We start from the raw sequence: 17,395 nt of genomic DNA, 5'->3' as shown, positions 1-17,395 counted from the left end.
TAAGGCTTCCTATAATTACTTACAAGGAGCATAAAACATGACTAAGACATTTAAGGATTCCTATAATTACTTACATAGAGCATAAAACATGACTAAGACATTTAAGGCTTCCTATAATTACTTACATGGAGCATAAAACATGACTAAGACATTTAAGGCTTCCTATAATTACTTACATGGAGCATAAAACATGACTAAGACATTTAAGGCTTCCTATAATTACTTACATGAAGCATAAAACATGACTAAGACATTTAAGGATTCCTATAATTACTTACATAGAGCATAAAACATGATTAAGACATTTAAGGCTTCCTATAACCCTACTTACAAGGAGCATAAAACATGACTAAGACATTTAAGGCTTCCTATAATTACTATCATAGAGCATAACACATGACTAAGACATTTAAGGCTTCCTATAATTACTCACATAGAGTATAAAACATGACTAAGACATATAAGGCTTCCTATAACCCTACTTACAAGGAGCATAAAACATGACTAAGACATTTAAGGCTTGCCATAATTTTACTTACAAGGAGCATAAAACATGACTAAAACATTTAAGGCTTTCTATAATTACTTACATGGAGCATAAACCATGACTAAGACATTTAAGGCTTCCTATAATTACTATCATAGAGCATAACACATGACTAAGACATTTAAGGCTTCCTATAACCCTATAACCCTACTTACAAGGAGCATAAACCATGACTAAGACATTTAAGGCTTCCTATAATTACTATCATAGAGCATAACACATGACTAAGACATTTAAGGCTTCCTATAACCCTACTTACAAGAGCATAAAACATGACTAAGACATTTAAGGCTTGTCATAATTTTACTTACAAGGAGCATAAAACATGACTAAGACATTTAAGGCTTCCTATAATTACTTACATGGAGCGTAAAACATGACACAGACATTTAAGGCTTCCTATAATTACTTACATAGAGCATAAAACATGACTAAGACATTTAAGGCTTCCTATAACCCTACTTACAAGGTGCATAAAACATGACTAAGACATTTAAGGCTTGCCATAATTTTACTTACAAGGAGCATAAAACATGACTAAGACATTTAAGGCTTCCTATAATTACTTACATGAAGCATAAAACATGACTAAGACATTTAAGGCTTCCTATAATTACTTACATGGAGCATAAAACATGACTAAGACATTTAAGGATTCCTATAATTACTTGCATGGAGCATAAAACATGACTAAGACATTTAAGGATTTCTATAATTACTTGCATGGAGCATAAAACATGACTAAGACATATAAGGCTTCCTATAATTACTATCATAGAGCATAACACATGACTAAGACATTTAAGGCTTCCTATAATTACTTACATGGAGCATAAAACATGACTAAGACATTTAACGATTCCTATAATTACTTAAATAGAGCATAAAACATGACTAAGACATTTAAGGCTTCCTATAATTACTCACATGGAGCATAAAACATGACTAAGACATTTAAGGCTTCCTATAATTACTCACATGGAGCATAAAACATGACTAAGACATTTAAGGCTTCCTATAACCCTACTTACATGGAGCATAAAACATGACTTAGACATTTAAGGTTCCTATAATTACTTACATGGAGCATAAAACATGACTAAGACATATAAGGCTTCCTATAACCCTACTTACAAGGAGCATAAAACATGACTAAGACAGTTAAGGTTTGTCATAATTTTACTTATATGGAGCATAAAACATGATAAATACATATATGGCTAGCCATAATCCTACTTACATGGAGCATAAAACATGACTAAGACTGATGGATTGTTTTTTAAGTAATCATCGTAGGTACTGTCTGTTAAATGTACAACATCTGATTCCTCATCAGCCCATTCAGCTTCTTTTTTCTTCTCTGCTGGGGGTTTAGGACTGCAAAACAAAAATATAATTATTTCTATAATGAGTTCTTGTAGATAAAAAGAGAATAAAAGTTGAAGATAGAAAGATCTGGTTTTATTCATTTTTACTGTTGTATTATCTTAAATCATATATGTCCTTTCTCAGTTTTGTTTTGATAGGATCCTGTAAATGGAGTGTACCCAATAACCAGTTACAAGAAGATTGGTTAGCATGTTTATAGTTTACAGTGTAAAGTATTTCTATCAAGAGAACTTTCGTTTCTTTTGTTTCATGTTTTATATGTGCATTTCAATTGTTTTGTATATATTTTTTTATATTTAGTTAAACACCCATCAGAGTTTATGTTTATTTGTTTTATACTATTCTGTATGTAGATAATCAATGTGTATGTCTATGTATCAGATCCCCTTTTCAATTATTTTAGATCCAGATTGGCAGAATTTCTGATGAAGTCAAATCCTTTTTCTTATTTTTTTTTCACCTCTAATTTTTATTTTTTGACATTTTGGAATAGTATTTGTTGAAATTTCATCTACTAATTAAGAGAACCTAATATATCTAAAACAATAGTGCTTTCCTAAAGCTCTGTGAAATAAGCTAACACAATTGTACTTTACTTACTCTAAACACCATTCTATGATTGAATCTTTGGTATTTTCACCTCCATATAAAAATTTCTTCTTGCCATTTCTGTAAATAAAACAAAACTTATTCATTAATTTCAAAGTATTAAGTCAATATCCAATGAGAACTCAATATGCTGTACATTTTCAATCATTAATATTACAAAAGGAAAACTCCTTATATTTAAAAAGAATACTCATTGATTAACTTTTTTCCACATGTTTCATCTTCTACATTAATTTACTAGTGCCTTTACTTTTGACCAAAAAAGGAGCAACACAACTTATGTACTGTAACAGGTAGGTCACAAATTGGATCTACTTATTGACAACATATCATTCTCTTCATTAAATTAAATATATACATAAAGGCAACAAACAGCCAGTCAGCCGACAATGATACATGACAAAGTCAGGGTAATATCAAACTGTTTCCATATACAGAACAACAGAAAAGATAACTTAAGTGTGTGTGGCTAACCTGGTAAGAATGCATATTAACTCCAATGTGAAGTGAAAAGAATATTAGTATATATATATATATATATATATAAATTTTTAAATAAAAGGAAATTTACCCCACCATTTAAATATGAAAATGGTTTAGCAAACCAAGCTATTTGTAAAATAAAAAACAAATATTTGTCAAATTCAGTTATTGTCTCTTTCAACAAGGAATATAACTCTGGAATGAATTATACAAAACTTTGTATATAGTGGTTTCTGAAAATTTGTTCATACATACTAGGAAACCTCAAATCTGTTTCAAAGCTAAATAAGAAAAACTATTTGAAGTGACCAAACATAAAGCTGATGTAATGTAAGTATTTATTTCATTATAAGATTTTAAAGACAGAAAAATCAATGGGTCATTATGAAGCAAGTTGAAAGAACGTTTATCCTTATTATAAACTGATTCATTTCTAGAGATAACAAATTCGTAGTGCAAGAATTAATTTAACATTTTTCAATGTTGATACACAATTTCTGAGATTACTTCCAATTGCAGAATTCTTGAAATAGAAATGTCTACAAATATTCCATCTGATTTAAAAAGTTATCATCCATATGAAAAAATAATAAGTCAACAGATCTGATAAAGGTCACCGATCTGTTGACTAATTTAAATTAGAAAAAAAATGTAGCGTATTTAGTGTATTCATCTAGGTAAAACATGGTTGTGGATAGTACACTGTTCATGTAACTGTAATTTCTGTAACTGCTTAATACTGTTATAGACTCAAAACATATGAAACAATATCAAATATTTGGTAAATGAGGAGAATAACTATTACAGATTTCAAAGCAAACAAAAAATATGACTTTTCATATGCATGTTTAAATGCCTTTTTTTGTGTCTAAGAAATCAAACATGTAATATCTTCAAGGATATATAATTTAATCATTTTTTTTCTTCAATATAAATGAATTCTTTAATCTAAATTATTAAAACATAGCAAGTGTTGTTTATAATATTAAAATTTAGTGCAAAACCTTCAAGAAACATGACCCAATAACTAAATAAAAATATACCAATTTTGGAAACAAAAATATCATCTGCGCAGCATGCTGACAACAGAAATCTATTTCCATCAAAATATTTAAAACATAACAACAACTAAAATGCAAATAAATGATTCTTACTTGATAAGCTGCATAATGAACAAATGCTTGAAACAAAGTTATGTCAAAACAAATGTCAAATTCTACATCATAAAACAACAATGAAAATTCTGATTTTCCTAACTTGTCAATTTTGTTCCTTTAAAAAATCAGGAAACTTTTAGAACATAGCTATAACTGAAGGAACAAAAATGTAACTCACATCTACAAATCAAGATACAGTACAAATGCATACCAAATAGTGTTGACTTAATATTAATGGTTCATCTTAAACTGAACTTATCACAAATTTTCATGTGTTAACTATGCAAATGTTGGAAAGTAAGCAATTCTTGGACATGTGAGGTGCAAATGATTTAACATTAGTGATTCATTCTAAAGTATAATTGACACAGCGACGACAGACGTCCCTGCCTGAAAACAGCATGCCTTAGTCTATCTTTTTGGACTTCATTGACGTGAGACAATAATGTACCATTAAGCAATACTATAAATAGCCTTTGTATCAAAGCAAAATAATTTATGAAAAGATGTCATATTCTTTCCTATTTCCATACAACATTAACATGATTAAGGAAAGTTAAGTTACATAAAGCCAAAGTGAAGATTGCATACTGTAAACCAAGTCATTTTAGCGAACAATTTATTTTGGTGAATATCACAAGTAGACAAATAATCTGTTTTTATAATTAAAAATTTTGAAATTAAATTGTCCAGAATATGTGAAACTTGGATCTTTCCTTGTATAAATAGATCAAGAATATAATAATATTGCGAAAAAATTAATTAGCGCTAAGTTGGCTAGAGAGATTTTTACACTAAATATAGTATGCATGAAATTAATTTGGTTTACAGTATTTTTATACTACTGCTACTTTTAGTAAGAAATATATATATTTAGTGACAAGCTTGTGAATAAGATACTATAAGTAAAAGTGATATTCTTAAGCTGTGTGCAAAAGTACATACTCAAAATAGTAGATAGTTGGAAAACCTGTTATGTTATATTCAGCACGTAGGGGCATCTGATGGGGCTTATCTACATCAATACCAGCAAGTGCCTGTAAACAAATAAAATAGAAATACATAAGAATACACTAAAAAGTCATTACAATATCAAAAACCATAGGATAAAATTCAAATATCATGGCCCACGCCATATGAAAATTTCGAACAAGTCAATGGCTTGAACGAATTATTTCTTAAATGCATGTATATCAATACATTTTACTACCAGAAAATTATTTTTTTTTCAGTTGAGCTTAAATTGTTGTTGATGGCATATTTTTGATTGTTTAATTTATTCTTAGAATTTTTTAGAATGGAGAAGATATAGTGCTCAACATATTGTATAGACAACTTTTTATATATTTTTGAAGATCTGTATGCTGGCATCTAGATTTCTTTTGGTTATTTGTGTTGCTGGTTTGCTGTATCATTGACATAAACCCCATACATGCCATACATTGTTCTAATCATAAAACAATAAAACAATAAAACAAAATCTATCTACTTTTTTCAATATTACCCACCACTTTTCCTTTAAGTTCTGTGGCTGCAGCAGAAAAATCTGGTTTCATTCTCTTACAGAATCCACACCCTACAATATAGTGAATTAATTAAGTAAACATTATAATAATAGTACTATTGATGTACTGACAAAAGCGTAATCTTTCATTTGGAAAATTTTTACTATAAATAAACAAATAATAATTTTCAACTATAATCATGACAATGAGCTCTAATTAGAACTGATTAAAAAAAATATAGCAACAGGTGACAGGTTAAAAAAAAATGTTTCTTTATATGCAGTGGGATTCCTCATGTAATTTAGTGAAATTGTCTTTGTTGGGGCAAGGTTTTTGTTTTTTGTATAAAATTTTATAAACCAATTTTTCTATATCTACTTACATGGAGCATAAAACATAGCTAGTATTTTCTTTTTTTGCTTCAATAGTTTACCAAATTGCTGAAAAAATACAACAATATTTATTATGTTAAAACTTAAATGGTCAATTTGTACTTGATCCTATTCAATTTGTTTATAAATAACAGGAAGTATAAATAGCTTAACTTGTGAACATGGTTTTCATAAATTGGCTTACTGCCAGGAAAACTGTAGAAGAAATATATCCCTTGAAAATATTTTTAGCTAACCACAGTGTGAATTACTGTTTCTCTAACTTTTGTGCTATTTTCACATTTCTTGAGCGGTGTGAGAAAATGTTTCTCCTCACTAGTGAGACAAATGATTAGATGAAATTTGATTATGACGTCAAAATTTCTTGGTTTCGATTGTGACGTCATGAAAAAAGGCGACCATGCCTGATGCTGTCACATATATAGAGCACAACTTTCTGAAAATCTTTGAAAAGAAGTGAAAATCAAAGAGCAGAATGCTCTGAGGGATACGATTGCCATATAGGTTTCATTGACACATGTATAGCAGTTCTGCCAACTTTTCATTAAGCAAATTCGTGAGATTTGGCCAAAATAGAAAAGATCAAAGAGGAAAAAAATAGATCCAAGGATAGTGCTGCAAAAAAGCATGAACATGCATGAGTCTCACGCATTTTTGGCAGCCCTGGCCTTGATAGTCCAAATAATTATGACGTCTTGAAAGGCTATTATATTTTTTTTCTTTGACTCCCTACTTCGACGTCAAAGTAAGGCTTCAAAGAAAATAATTATAATAGCCTTCCAAGACGTCATAATTATTTGGACTATGGCCTTGAAGGCATAAAACTTTGCTCAGTGCTTGGAGCACAAAAATCATGCTCGAAACAAGAAATCAAGCAATTTCATTGCTTGATTTTCGAGTATGAGTACAAAAAAACTGACTCGAAAGTTTTATGACCGCAAGGCCAGGCCACAACTGGATAGTATTATTTTCAAAACTAATTCAACTGCACATGCAAAGGTAATATAAATCTGAATATTTACTCAATTTTAAAAATAGCCAATCCCAGATACAAGTGTACGAGCAATGTACTTATTGTGTTTTATTTGTGTACTATCAATTCCAAGTTTACTTTCCACAGCAGTCAATTAGAGAGAGAGAGAGAAGATGTTTCACTTCATAGTCCGAGATTACTCTGATGTCCGACTATTCACCTTGCCAGACAAGCTGGGACCGTAGGGGATTTTTATGCTAGTATACTTCAATTACAAACTTAAATAGTCCCAGTCCCATATATTATATCAAATATTATTGGATGCCGAATTGAATTTTAAATAGGTGCCGATTTGACTAGATGCCGATTTAACCAGGTGCCGATTTGACTTGTACCCAGTAATCTCGGACTATTCACTTCGTATCTTATCACCATTAATTCTAGGAGGAACCCCATTTCCCAGTCCCATATATTATATCAAATATTATTGGATGGCGAATTGACTTTTAAATAGGTGCCGATTTGACTAGATGCCGATTTGACTTTTTCTATGGGTGCCGATTTGACCAGGTGCCGATTTGACCAGGTGCCGATTTGACTTGTACCCAGTAATCTCGGACTATTCACTTCGCATCTTATCACTGTTAATTCTAGGAGGAACCCCATTTCTAACTGTTTAATTATCAATTTCCTCAGTTGGGTCAGTGGCCATGAATCCTTCCGTACACACTCCTCTGTTTAAATTGAGATCGTTCATAATATAATACGATGTTTATCGACATCTAACGAGTTAATTTTTTCTTGACGATTTTGACGGGAAATACTTCTGAAAGGGAGACAACTCGAAACGATAATATGGAAGACTCCATTTCGGCTAAAGGGGTGTTATAGGTAAAACTTCATTGATTTTAATTTAAATGATGCATATGATTTTAAATTATGCAACAACAATATTAAACCCTCAATAACAGGCAGTCATAAAAAGAATCCAATGAGTTTCAAATTAATTAATAAGCGGGGAATCCAGAACAACCACTCAATCTGATACCCCTTGAAATCAAGAAAACTATACGCATGCGCATTAATACATAAACAAACCCGCGACTTGCGATTTGGAACAAGAACGTTTATTTAATTTATGATATGATGAATTAGTCTCAATTTCTTTAATAATGAGAGTACAGTCAGTATCAGTTTCATAACGGTAATATATATATATATATATAGAAAACTCCACTTCAGTACTTATATGACAGAAATAGAATTATCGGAATTCAAAGAACTCTCGCATTTATCAAAACTGGGGAATTCCCTCTGACGTGTTTCTAAATTTATAAAAACACTAAATATAAATACAGCTTAATTCTGACTTTCCGTGTTGTTAAAAACACGCATATAAGTCAAGGGAAAAATCAAACATGAAGATTATGAGAAGAACATTACAGGAAAGTTGTTTATGTTCAATCCTTTTGCTTGTTTTTACCTTTTAAAGCAAGACAATCATAAGAATCTGAGATGTTGCTGAATGTTAAGAATAAAACGGTTGACGTGAGGGAATGAGCCCTGAGTCAATGGTAAAAGTCTACAGATTGCTTGAAAGCAATCGTATCCCAAAAATCATTACAGATTCCGACACTACATGCACTATAGCTCGTGTATTACGATATTTCTCCACTCTCAACAGTTAAATTTTAATTATTTAAAAAGCTTGGCAAGCCTTGCGCTTTAAATAATTAAATTTAACTGTCTCGAGTGGAGAAATATAGTAACACACTTGTTGCAGTGTAGGAATCTATATTTATAACATTGTATTTAACATATTCAGGCAATTGTTTGCACCTGTCCTAAGTCAGGATTATGATGTTCAGTAGATGCCGTTTGTTGGTGTGGTTTATAAGTGTTTTTCTTTTTTTATATAGATTAGACCATTGGTTTTCCTGTTTGAATGTTTTTTTCACTAGTCATTTTTTGGGGCCCTTTTATAGCTTGCTGTTCGGCGTGAGCCAAGGCTGTGTGTTGAAGACCGTACTTTGACTAATAATAGTTTACTTTTTTTAATTGTGACTTGGATGGAGAGTTGTCTCCATGGCACTCATACCTCCTCTTCTTATATCTATGCCATGCAATACTTGTTTTATAAATCTTATCAGACTATATTGGAATACTTTGTTTTATTATTGTAACCTTAATAATGGTTTACTTAACTGCACCCTTATTTTATAAGAGCCAATATTCTTTGATAACACTCTAAATTTACTTGTTGGTTTACAGAGACTAAATTTATGTCAAATATCACAAGACATACCTCTGGAGTTTCTACATGTACAACATCTCCAGCTGTTGGTTCTTCCTCCCACGGTATATCTCCTGTAGGATCCATCAGAAAGTTCACCAAAGACTTAAAAATTATACCAGAGATTAGTATGTCAAATTGCATAGAAATATTTACACAAGTACTTGTTCCAATGTAACAGTCTGCAGGAAAAAATGTCACACTGACCTAAGCCAACCAGTCTTTGCCCTTACCCCTACCTGCCACATGCTTAAGTGAGAAGCATAAATATAAATTATAATAAAAATTATATTTATAATTATCTTATAAATATAATGTTGTTGATTTACTGTCATTCATAAAGTAACACTTCATTTTTATTTCATGATAATACGTGTCCCATGGTTAAAGTGTTCAACCAAATAAATGTTTCCTTTAGTGATTTTGCCGCAGTAATTGAATAACACAATCATGATGAATTTAGGAATCAACAAAAATATAATCTTTCCTGAATTAAAAAATGGTACCTATTCTTATAAATATATCTATGCATATAATATAATGATATGAATACGGTTACCTTAGAAACCAGTTTTCTATCATACTCTTTATTGAAAGATCCATCCCTAAAAACATACAAAATCTTTTTTAATTGAGATCAAAAGTAGTGTAACTGTCATGTTTATGGTATTGCAACTAGGCTATTTAGGCAGTCAAAAAATGAATTGACATTATATATTTTGACTTTGATAGAGTCAATGACCATATTTAGTTTCTTTTGTGATGTTGATGATGTGTTTCTATAGTCTTTTTATATGATGTCACAGAAGAATGAAGATTTCTTACAATTTAATTTTTAACAATTCTTACAAGTTGCAGTATAAAGAATGTAAAGATCTGCCAAGAATTTCCATCAAGTTTAGAGCTAACTTCACAGCCAAGAACAATATTTATTTTTGGAGACAATGTATAGCTGTTCTTTTTATACTGCAATTAACCATGTTAACAAAACTTTTTTTCAAATGAAATCTTCTGGGTCAAAACAACAATAATGAATCTGTTAACAATTATCATAAAAATTCTGTAAAATCTGTTTTATTTCACTCCATACATAAAACTCCTTAAAGTAAAAGGGCATAAAATGATGATTATTTAATCCTTACTTGTAATGTTTTACTTCTATAGTACTGGGAGACACTTTCTGATTCTTACATAACTTCTTAGCATCACTACAATGGAAATCAATAAATCAACAATTGACATATATTCATATTAACCTTTTGAATCTATTGCTTTGTAGGAAATTTTGTTAGCCTTCCACAGATGTTTTTGGTTTCGCTTAAAGTTTCATCCATATGTCAAGTATTTTTTTTAGTACAGTTAAATTTAATAAAATTGAGAAAGGAAATGGGGAATGTGTCAAAGCGACAACAACCCGACCATAGAGCAGACAACAGCCGAAGACTACCAATGGATCTTCAATGTAGCGAGAAACTCTCGCACACAGAGGCGTCCTTCAGCTGGCCCCTTAAAAATATGTATACTAGTTCAGTGATAATGGACATCATACTAAACTCTGAATTATACACAAGAAATTAAAATTAAAAATCATACAAGACTAACAAAGGCCAGAGGCTCCTGACTTGGAACAGGCACAAAATTGCGGCATGTTTATTTGTTTATGAGATCTCAACCCTCCCCCTATACCCCTAGCCAATGTATAAAAGTAAACGCATAACAATACGCACATTAATTCAGTTCAAGAGAAAGTCTTTATTTGACAGTTGGAGGATGGCAAAAGATTCTAATCAACAGTTCTTATTTTCTGTATGGTTTGATGCAATTAATTAACCACATGTATGCTCTTTCTAAATGTAAAATTAAGTTTTCAAAACAAAACAGATGTATCTCAAAGTTGAGATGAGAATGACCTTTTTCAATGGGGATGTTTGCAAATCATAATCCATGAAAAATACACCGGACATAATTCAACAAATTCTTGTTCTATTTCTAAAAACATTTATAAAGGTAAAGCATTGTAGCATTTAATCAAGATATTAGCTCAATGTCTTGTAAATATTCATGTGTGATTTTAGATCTTTTTTATATAAGGTAGCTAATCACAAATATATTTTACCTGCAGTCGACCAGACCCAGGGTGGCTTTACCCTTCATCTGTTCAGCTACATCTTCAAACATGTTTTTTAGCTTCCCATACTCTTTGCCTGTAACAAAAATCATTAACTAACTTGTGCTGATACACTTTAAAGACAAACAGGAATTTTCTTTTACCATAAGGATCAATATTCTGTTAAAAGCAGTTCAAGCAAAGACTCAATGCACTATTTTACAGCTGATTTCATTGAGTGTGTAGGGAAAGGTAGAATCCTTTGTTTGCTTGCTTATTAGCTAAACTGTGAAGTCATTATTATGTAAGGTATATGACCCTTCTTTCAAAGTAGTCTTGTCTTAAAGACAGGTTATCTGTCTGACTAGTCTACTCTTAAAGGAGGGTAGTTTACCTAACATAATAATGACTTCACAGTTCAGCTAACAAGCAAGCTAACCAAGGATTCTACCTTGCTCTACACACTCAATGAAATCAGCTGTAACAGTAATTACATATAAAATATCAGGGCAGTCTCAGCAGGCAAAGAAAAACTGTGAAGACAATTTTATCATAGCAAGCATATACATATTGTACAAGAGTAGACCAACAGAAATTATCAAGCTACATTGTAGATCTATGCTCTTTGTTTTCTTGCTTACCTTTTTTACTGTTTAAAAATCCTTTTAATCTATTAAGTTTAAAGAAAATAACAAAAAAAATGCAATAAATGTGTACAAATCATTGTTGAAGGGCAATATTAACTACAAAAGAGTACAAAAAATATGAATATTATGAAAATAAAGAATATGTAGAACTTGACATGTTGAGCTGCTTGAGAATTGTTGACATAATCAGATTTTCTCTGCTATGATTTTCAAGATACAATGTATAAGAGAAAATAACTTGTATTTTACCCTCATATTCTATTTAAACCATACTTGATATCTTGAAAAGCTGTTAGCCAAGTTTGGTTGAAATTCTTCAAATGAGGAGAAGATTTTTGAAAAAATTGGGACGCTAATGGGTACCAATAGCTCACCTGGTTAGGTGAACTAATAGGAGTATTACTACCACTGTTTTATTTCTAAGTATTAGTATTTTGCTAAAATAATATTTTTCAAAATATTGTGCAGAATTTTGTTTCAAATAAATAAAAAATGGCATGAGTAAAGTTTTATCCTGTCTAGTACTACAGTAAAATTTTTACCTCGCATTTCATTACATTTAAGAAAATGAAATGCAAGGTTAATTCCTACAACTGCAAAATTCAAGGGAATATTTTTTTTTAAACGATTTTCAAGTGAAATCAGATGTGACATACTATGTTATGTTGGTTCATGTATTACACCTAATAAGAAATAAGCCATTGATATAAGAGATAACCTTAATGCAAAAAGAATTGACTATCTATACATGTATGATGATGTAACACTTTTAAAAATACATATATAACCAAACAAAACATATTACTGGTAATATTCATTGTGGAAACAAACATGACAAATAGCACTGTAAAGAAGAAAACATATTTAATTAAAAATATTTGACATTTAATGCATTACTAAACTATCAAATTAATTAAACAAAATTGACATGTAATGTCTTACTAAAATATTAAATTAATTCAAAAAATTTGACAATTATAGTTTTGTGTTAGTATCTTAAAATTATTTTTGATGAGAATTACTGGTTCAGAGTATCTAATCTAATAACAAAGTGATTCTTTACATTATGTATCTAACAGTGTCCCTTCAATTTCAAAGGGGGTTTATTGATATCTGATTGGAAAGCAATTGATTTTCACATAACAGATACCTGCATTGAAATTAACAATGGGAATCAAACAGCTGTGTAACATACAACATGTACGACATGATTGTTAACTAAAAATGATTAATTAAAAATTGCAAGCTGTTGACAATAATTTTACTGTACATGCTATAGGCACTTTACACAATAAATCCATGGATGATTCAGTACAACATTTGGGGTTTATATTTTTACTTGAGCATTGTTGAGAGAGACAACATTTTGGGTTTATATTAATTATTTCCACTTGAGAGAGAAAAATGGTAAAATTTAATCACCTGATTTGGCATAGATAATTAGCAGATTTGTTTTTGTCCTGAGTGTCTTCTTAAACTCTTTTGGATCATCGATACCTTGTATAAGGGAAACTTTCTGTCTGGCACCCAGCTTAACAGAAACGTTTACCTACAAAATGAATAACATATATATTTACATGTAAACAGCATTGATCAAAAGCCTAATAAACCATTCATTAACAAAATAGTATGTATAATCAGTCAGGGGACTTACTGAAATAAGTGATTTTTAAATCACTTATTTGAGTAGCAAATTCAAGGTTTTGTCACAAATTGGGATTTTGTAGTTTTTTCAAAATTTTAAACACATAGGATTAAATAACATCTTTTAATTAGTAAAATTAAAAAATATGAACTTTTTGCTTCTTTTAAGTAGCAAGGTTTATGCCTTTGATGCTATCATTTACCTGAAAATTCTATTTTAGTTGAAAAAATGCTATAATAATGGCTTTACATAATGAACTGATACTTTCTTCAAAGATTTTTCACAGCAGTGGGAGTATTTTTCCTGTGAAGTTCAAGGTTTCATCTTTCAGATTATGTAATAAAATTCTACTGTTCGCGATAAAAATTTCACTGTTCGGGGGTGTTGAAATTAGTGGGGGTTATTAAAAGAATGATACTTAAAGAAGTGATTTTGGGAAGGAAATTGAGGTCTGACACTTAAACAAGTGATTTTTATGTCATTATCCTAGATTCAGTACAAGGTCATCACCTGAAATGACCTGGTCATCCTAGACAACACAGATGTTGGTTCTGATAAGTTTAGAAACATAATTAGTCCCTGGATCATTAGTATTCTATATTTAAAGCTACACTAATATTAAATCACTTCTTCTAGTGATTAATTTGTACTACTTAAATAGGTGATTATTAAAGAAAGACAACTCTAACTTCAAACCTTTATGGAAATAATGTTACTTGAATCAGTGATTTAGAAAATCACTTGTTTAAGTAAGTCCCCTGACTGATAATATACTTGTAAAATCAATTAACATTTAAAAAAATATAAATGACTATGAGATAAATTATAAAAACCAAAACTTTATTTAGACATGTTATGACTTTTACATTTGACCTAGTGACCTCATCTCTTATGTGGTCTTCTTTATCTCAGAAGGCATTGTTCATAATGTTTGGGAAATATAAAGTTTTTCATTTAAAAGATTAGAATTTTGTACAGTATTGTTTCAATATACATGTATATTTCAAATTTCCTACTTACATTCATGACTCAAGAAAATTAAGGTCTACATATTAATTCCTTTTCATCTATCTCAATATTTTTATACCTTTGAAACATGGAGAGACCTTTAATTTTTGTTGAGATTTACTGCCAATAACAGAAGCAATAAAAACTTAAGGGTAGGCAATTTGAGGCATTACCATGGTAACAAAAGGATAGGTAGGGAAACCTTGATACATCATGTACAAGTATTGTGTTTTCTTTTTTGGCCTGAAATCAACTTATAATATTACAGTCAGGGGTACTACTTGAGGAAGTAAAAATAAATATACACTTATAAGTTAATTTGTAGGATACTTGTACAAGTGAATTTTATTTACTTGCACATGTTGTGTAGGTAACAAAAAAATTGGCTTAGTTATGTCCCTTACACATTCAGATTTTTTTACTTGTATAAGTAAAAAAGTCATCCTATCTTCTTTTCTTGAATTCTTAGGATTTCTTTGCTCTTATAGAATCTTAATTTGTCTGCCCTTTGCAGATGTCTTTACTAATCATTTCAGTGTAATTTCATGGGAAATGAAAATCCTGTTTGTCTGTTATCTTCAGAACACTGCTCATTTACAAGCCCCAAGGAGCAATTTTTGAAGGCCTTGCACAAATACTTAAGATCTTTGCACAATCAGTTTCTTTGTTGAAATAATGAGATGAAACATTGAACTCTTATCAAAAATTATGAGCTAACCTGGGAAAAATCATTAAAGACATGATTTTACATCTCTAAACTTGAGAATTGTTGCGAGATTGTAAGAAAAATTACAAGTGATTTTTTGAGAAAATTAAGGGGAGATTATTCAAACATTATATGTTATAACTAACTTATATGTGTATATTTTAAAATAATACTTGTACAAGTACTACCCATGAGTGTATTAGAACTGGCTTGTTGTTTAGACTGCTTCAATATTTATTAGCACATTTTTGTATTGTAATCCTATTTTAATTAAGCTGTAGATCTCATCTAACATGCTCAAAGAACATGAAGACCAACACATGTACACACACACATGGATGTGTGTTCTTCTCCAATTTTAAAATGTAAAAGTATAATACTATCATATAATCATAATCGTGTGTATCAGTGACAAAGTATAATGAACAAAGGGAGATAACTTATATTTAACTTCAATTTCATTTGTCTAGCACAAGTTTTGTTATTAAAAATTTGCCTCTCTATAAATGCTATCTACTAACACGACTGACAAAATGTGTGAACAACCATATTCTTAATTCACTAATAACCTGAAAGCATCTAATCTCAGCTTTACTTTCAAGAAATTGTCTTAGTTTGATCAAAATACATTAAATTAAACCACTTTCTTTTAACAAACATATTTAAGTTTAAACATGTTTAAAGTAATTTCACTACTCAACTTTTCAAATCCAAGTGTTCTGGTTCATAAATTTTATTTACTTACATTGACTTACATGACTTAGGAACTTCATTAATGTATAACATGCTAATGTAGATGTATTTGTTGAAAATTAAGTCACATTTCAACTTTTTTTGTAGTTCTAAGGACACATTAAATATGAACAGTTTGTGGTAGGGGTTAAAAATTGTGATTTGTACTTTCTGTGGCTCATTTAAACAACTATAATTTTATTAAATTGCTTTGTTTCAGATTTCAGCTTCATGTCCACTTGATAACATACAAAACAGTCATGTGACAGTGTCAGCCTTGGGCTCTGAAGTTGTGATACATGTACAGATAATTTTGTATTTAAAAAAACAATAATATCAACTAAAGTTTATCTTAAACAGTCAGGGGACTTACTGAAATAAGTGATTTTTAAATCACTTATTTGAGTAGCAAATTCAAGGTTTTGTCACAAATTGGGATTTTGTAGTTTTTTCAAAATTTTAAACACATAGGATTAAATAACATCTTTTAATTAGTAAAATTAAAAAATATGAACTTTTTGCTTCTTTTAAGTAGCAAGGTTTATGCCTTTGATGCTATCATTTACCTGAAAATTCTATTTTAGTTGAAAAAATGCTATAATAATGGCTTTACATAATGAACTGATACTTTCTTCAAAGATTTTTCACAGCAGTGGGAGTATTTTTCCTGTGAAGTTCAAGGTTTCATCTTTCAGATTATGTAATAAAATTCTACTGTTCGCGATAAAAATTTCACTGTTCGGGGGTGTTGAAATTAGTGGGGGTTATTAAAAGAATGATACTTAAAGAAGTGATTTTGGGAAGGAAATTGAGGTCTGACACTTAAACAAGTGATTTTTATGTCATTATCCTAGATTCAGTACAAGGTCATCACCTGAAATGACCTGGTCATCCTAGACAACACAGATGTTGGTTCTGATAAGTTTAGAAACATAATTAGTCCCTGGATCATTAGTATTCTATATTTAAAGCTACACTAATATTAAATCACTTCTTCTAGTGATTAATTTGTACTACTTAAATAGGTGATTATTAAAGAAAGACAACTCTAACTTCAAACCTTTATGGAAATAATGTTACTTGAATCAGTGATTTAGAAAATCACTTGTTTAAGTAAGTCCCCTGACTGATAATATACTTGTAAAATCAATTAACATTTAAAAAAATATAAATGACTATGAGATAAATTATAAAAACCAAAA

General features: G+C 30.2%; 1 protein-coding gene across 1 annotated transcript in view; it reads right to left on the bottom strand.

The window, feature by feature from the left end:
- Positions 1–17,395, bottom strand: part of LOC139512608 (protein disulfide-isomerase A5-like) — a 38,501-nt gene that overhangs the window by 14,870 nt on the left and 6,236 nt on the right. The window contains exons 2-11 of the mRNA XM_071300338.1: positions 13,525–13,651; positions 11,465–11,552; positions 10,491–10,556; positions 9,908–9,953; positions 9,361–9,453; positions 6,073–6,130; positions 5,694–5,761; positions 5,131–5,222; positions 2,537–2,605; positions 1,788–1,924 (exon numbers count right to left, since the gene is read on the bottom strand). Of these exons, the coding sequence (XP_071156439.1) occupies positions 1,788–1,924; positions 2,537–2,605; positions 5,131–5,222; positions 5,694–5,761; positions 6,073–6,130; positions 9,361–9,453; positions 9,908–9,953; positions 10,491–10,556; positions 11,465–11,552; positions 13,525–13,651 (844 nt within the window). The remainder of the gene's footprint in view (positions 1–1,787; positions 1,925–2,536; positions 2,606–5,130; positions 5,223–5,693; positions 5,762–6,072; positions 6,131–9,360; positions 9,454–9,907; positions 9,954–10,490; positions 10,557–11,464; positions 11,553–13,524; positions 13,652–17,395) is intronic.

The sequence above is a fragment of the Mytilus edulis genome, chromosome 2, assembly GCF_963676685.1.
Source record: "Mytilus edulis chromosome 2, xbMytEdul2.2, whole genome shotgun sequence".
Lineage (NCBI taxonomy): Eukaryota > Metazoa > Mollusca > Bivalvia > Mytilida > Mytilidae > Mytilus > Mytilus edulis.
Note: the sequence above shows the minus strand (reverse complement) of the source record. Positions and strands in the feature narration are given on the sequence as shown.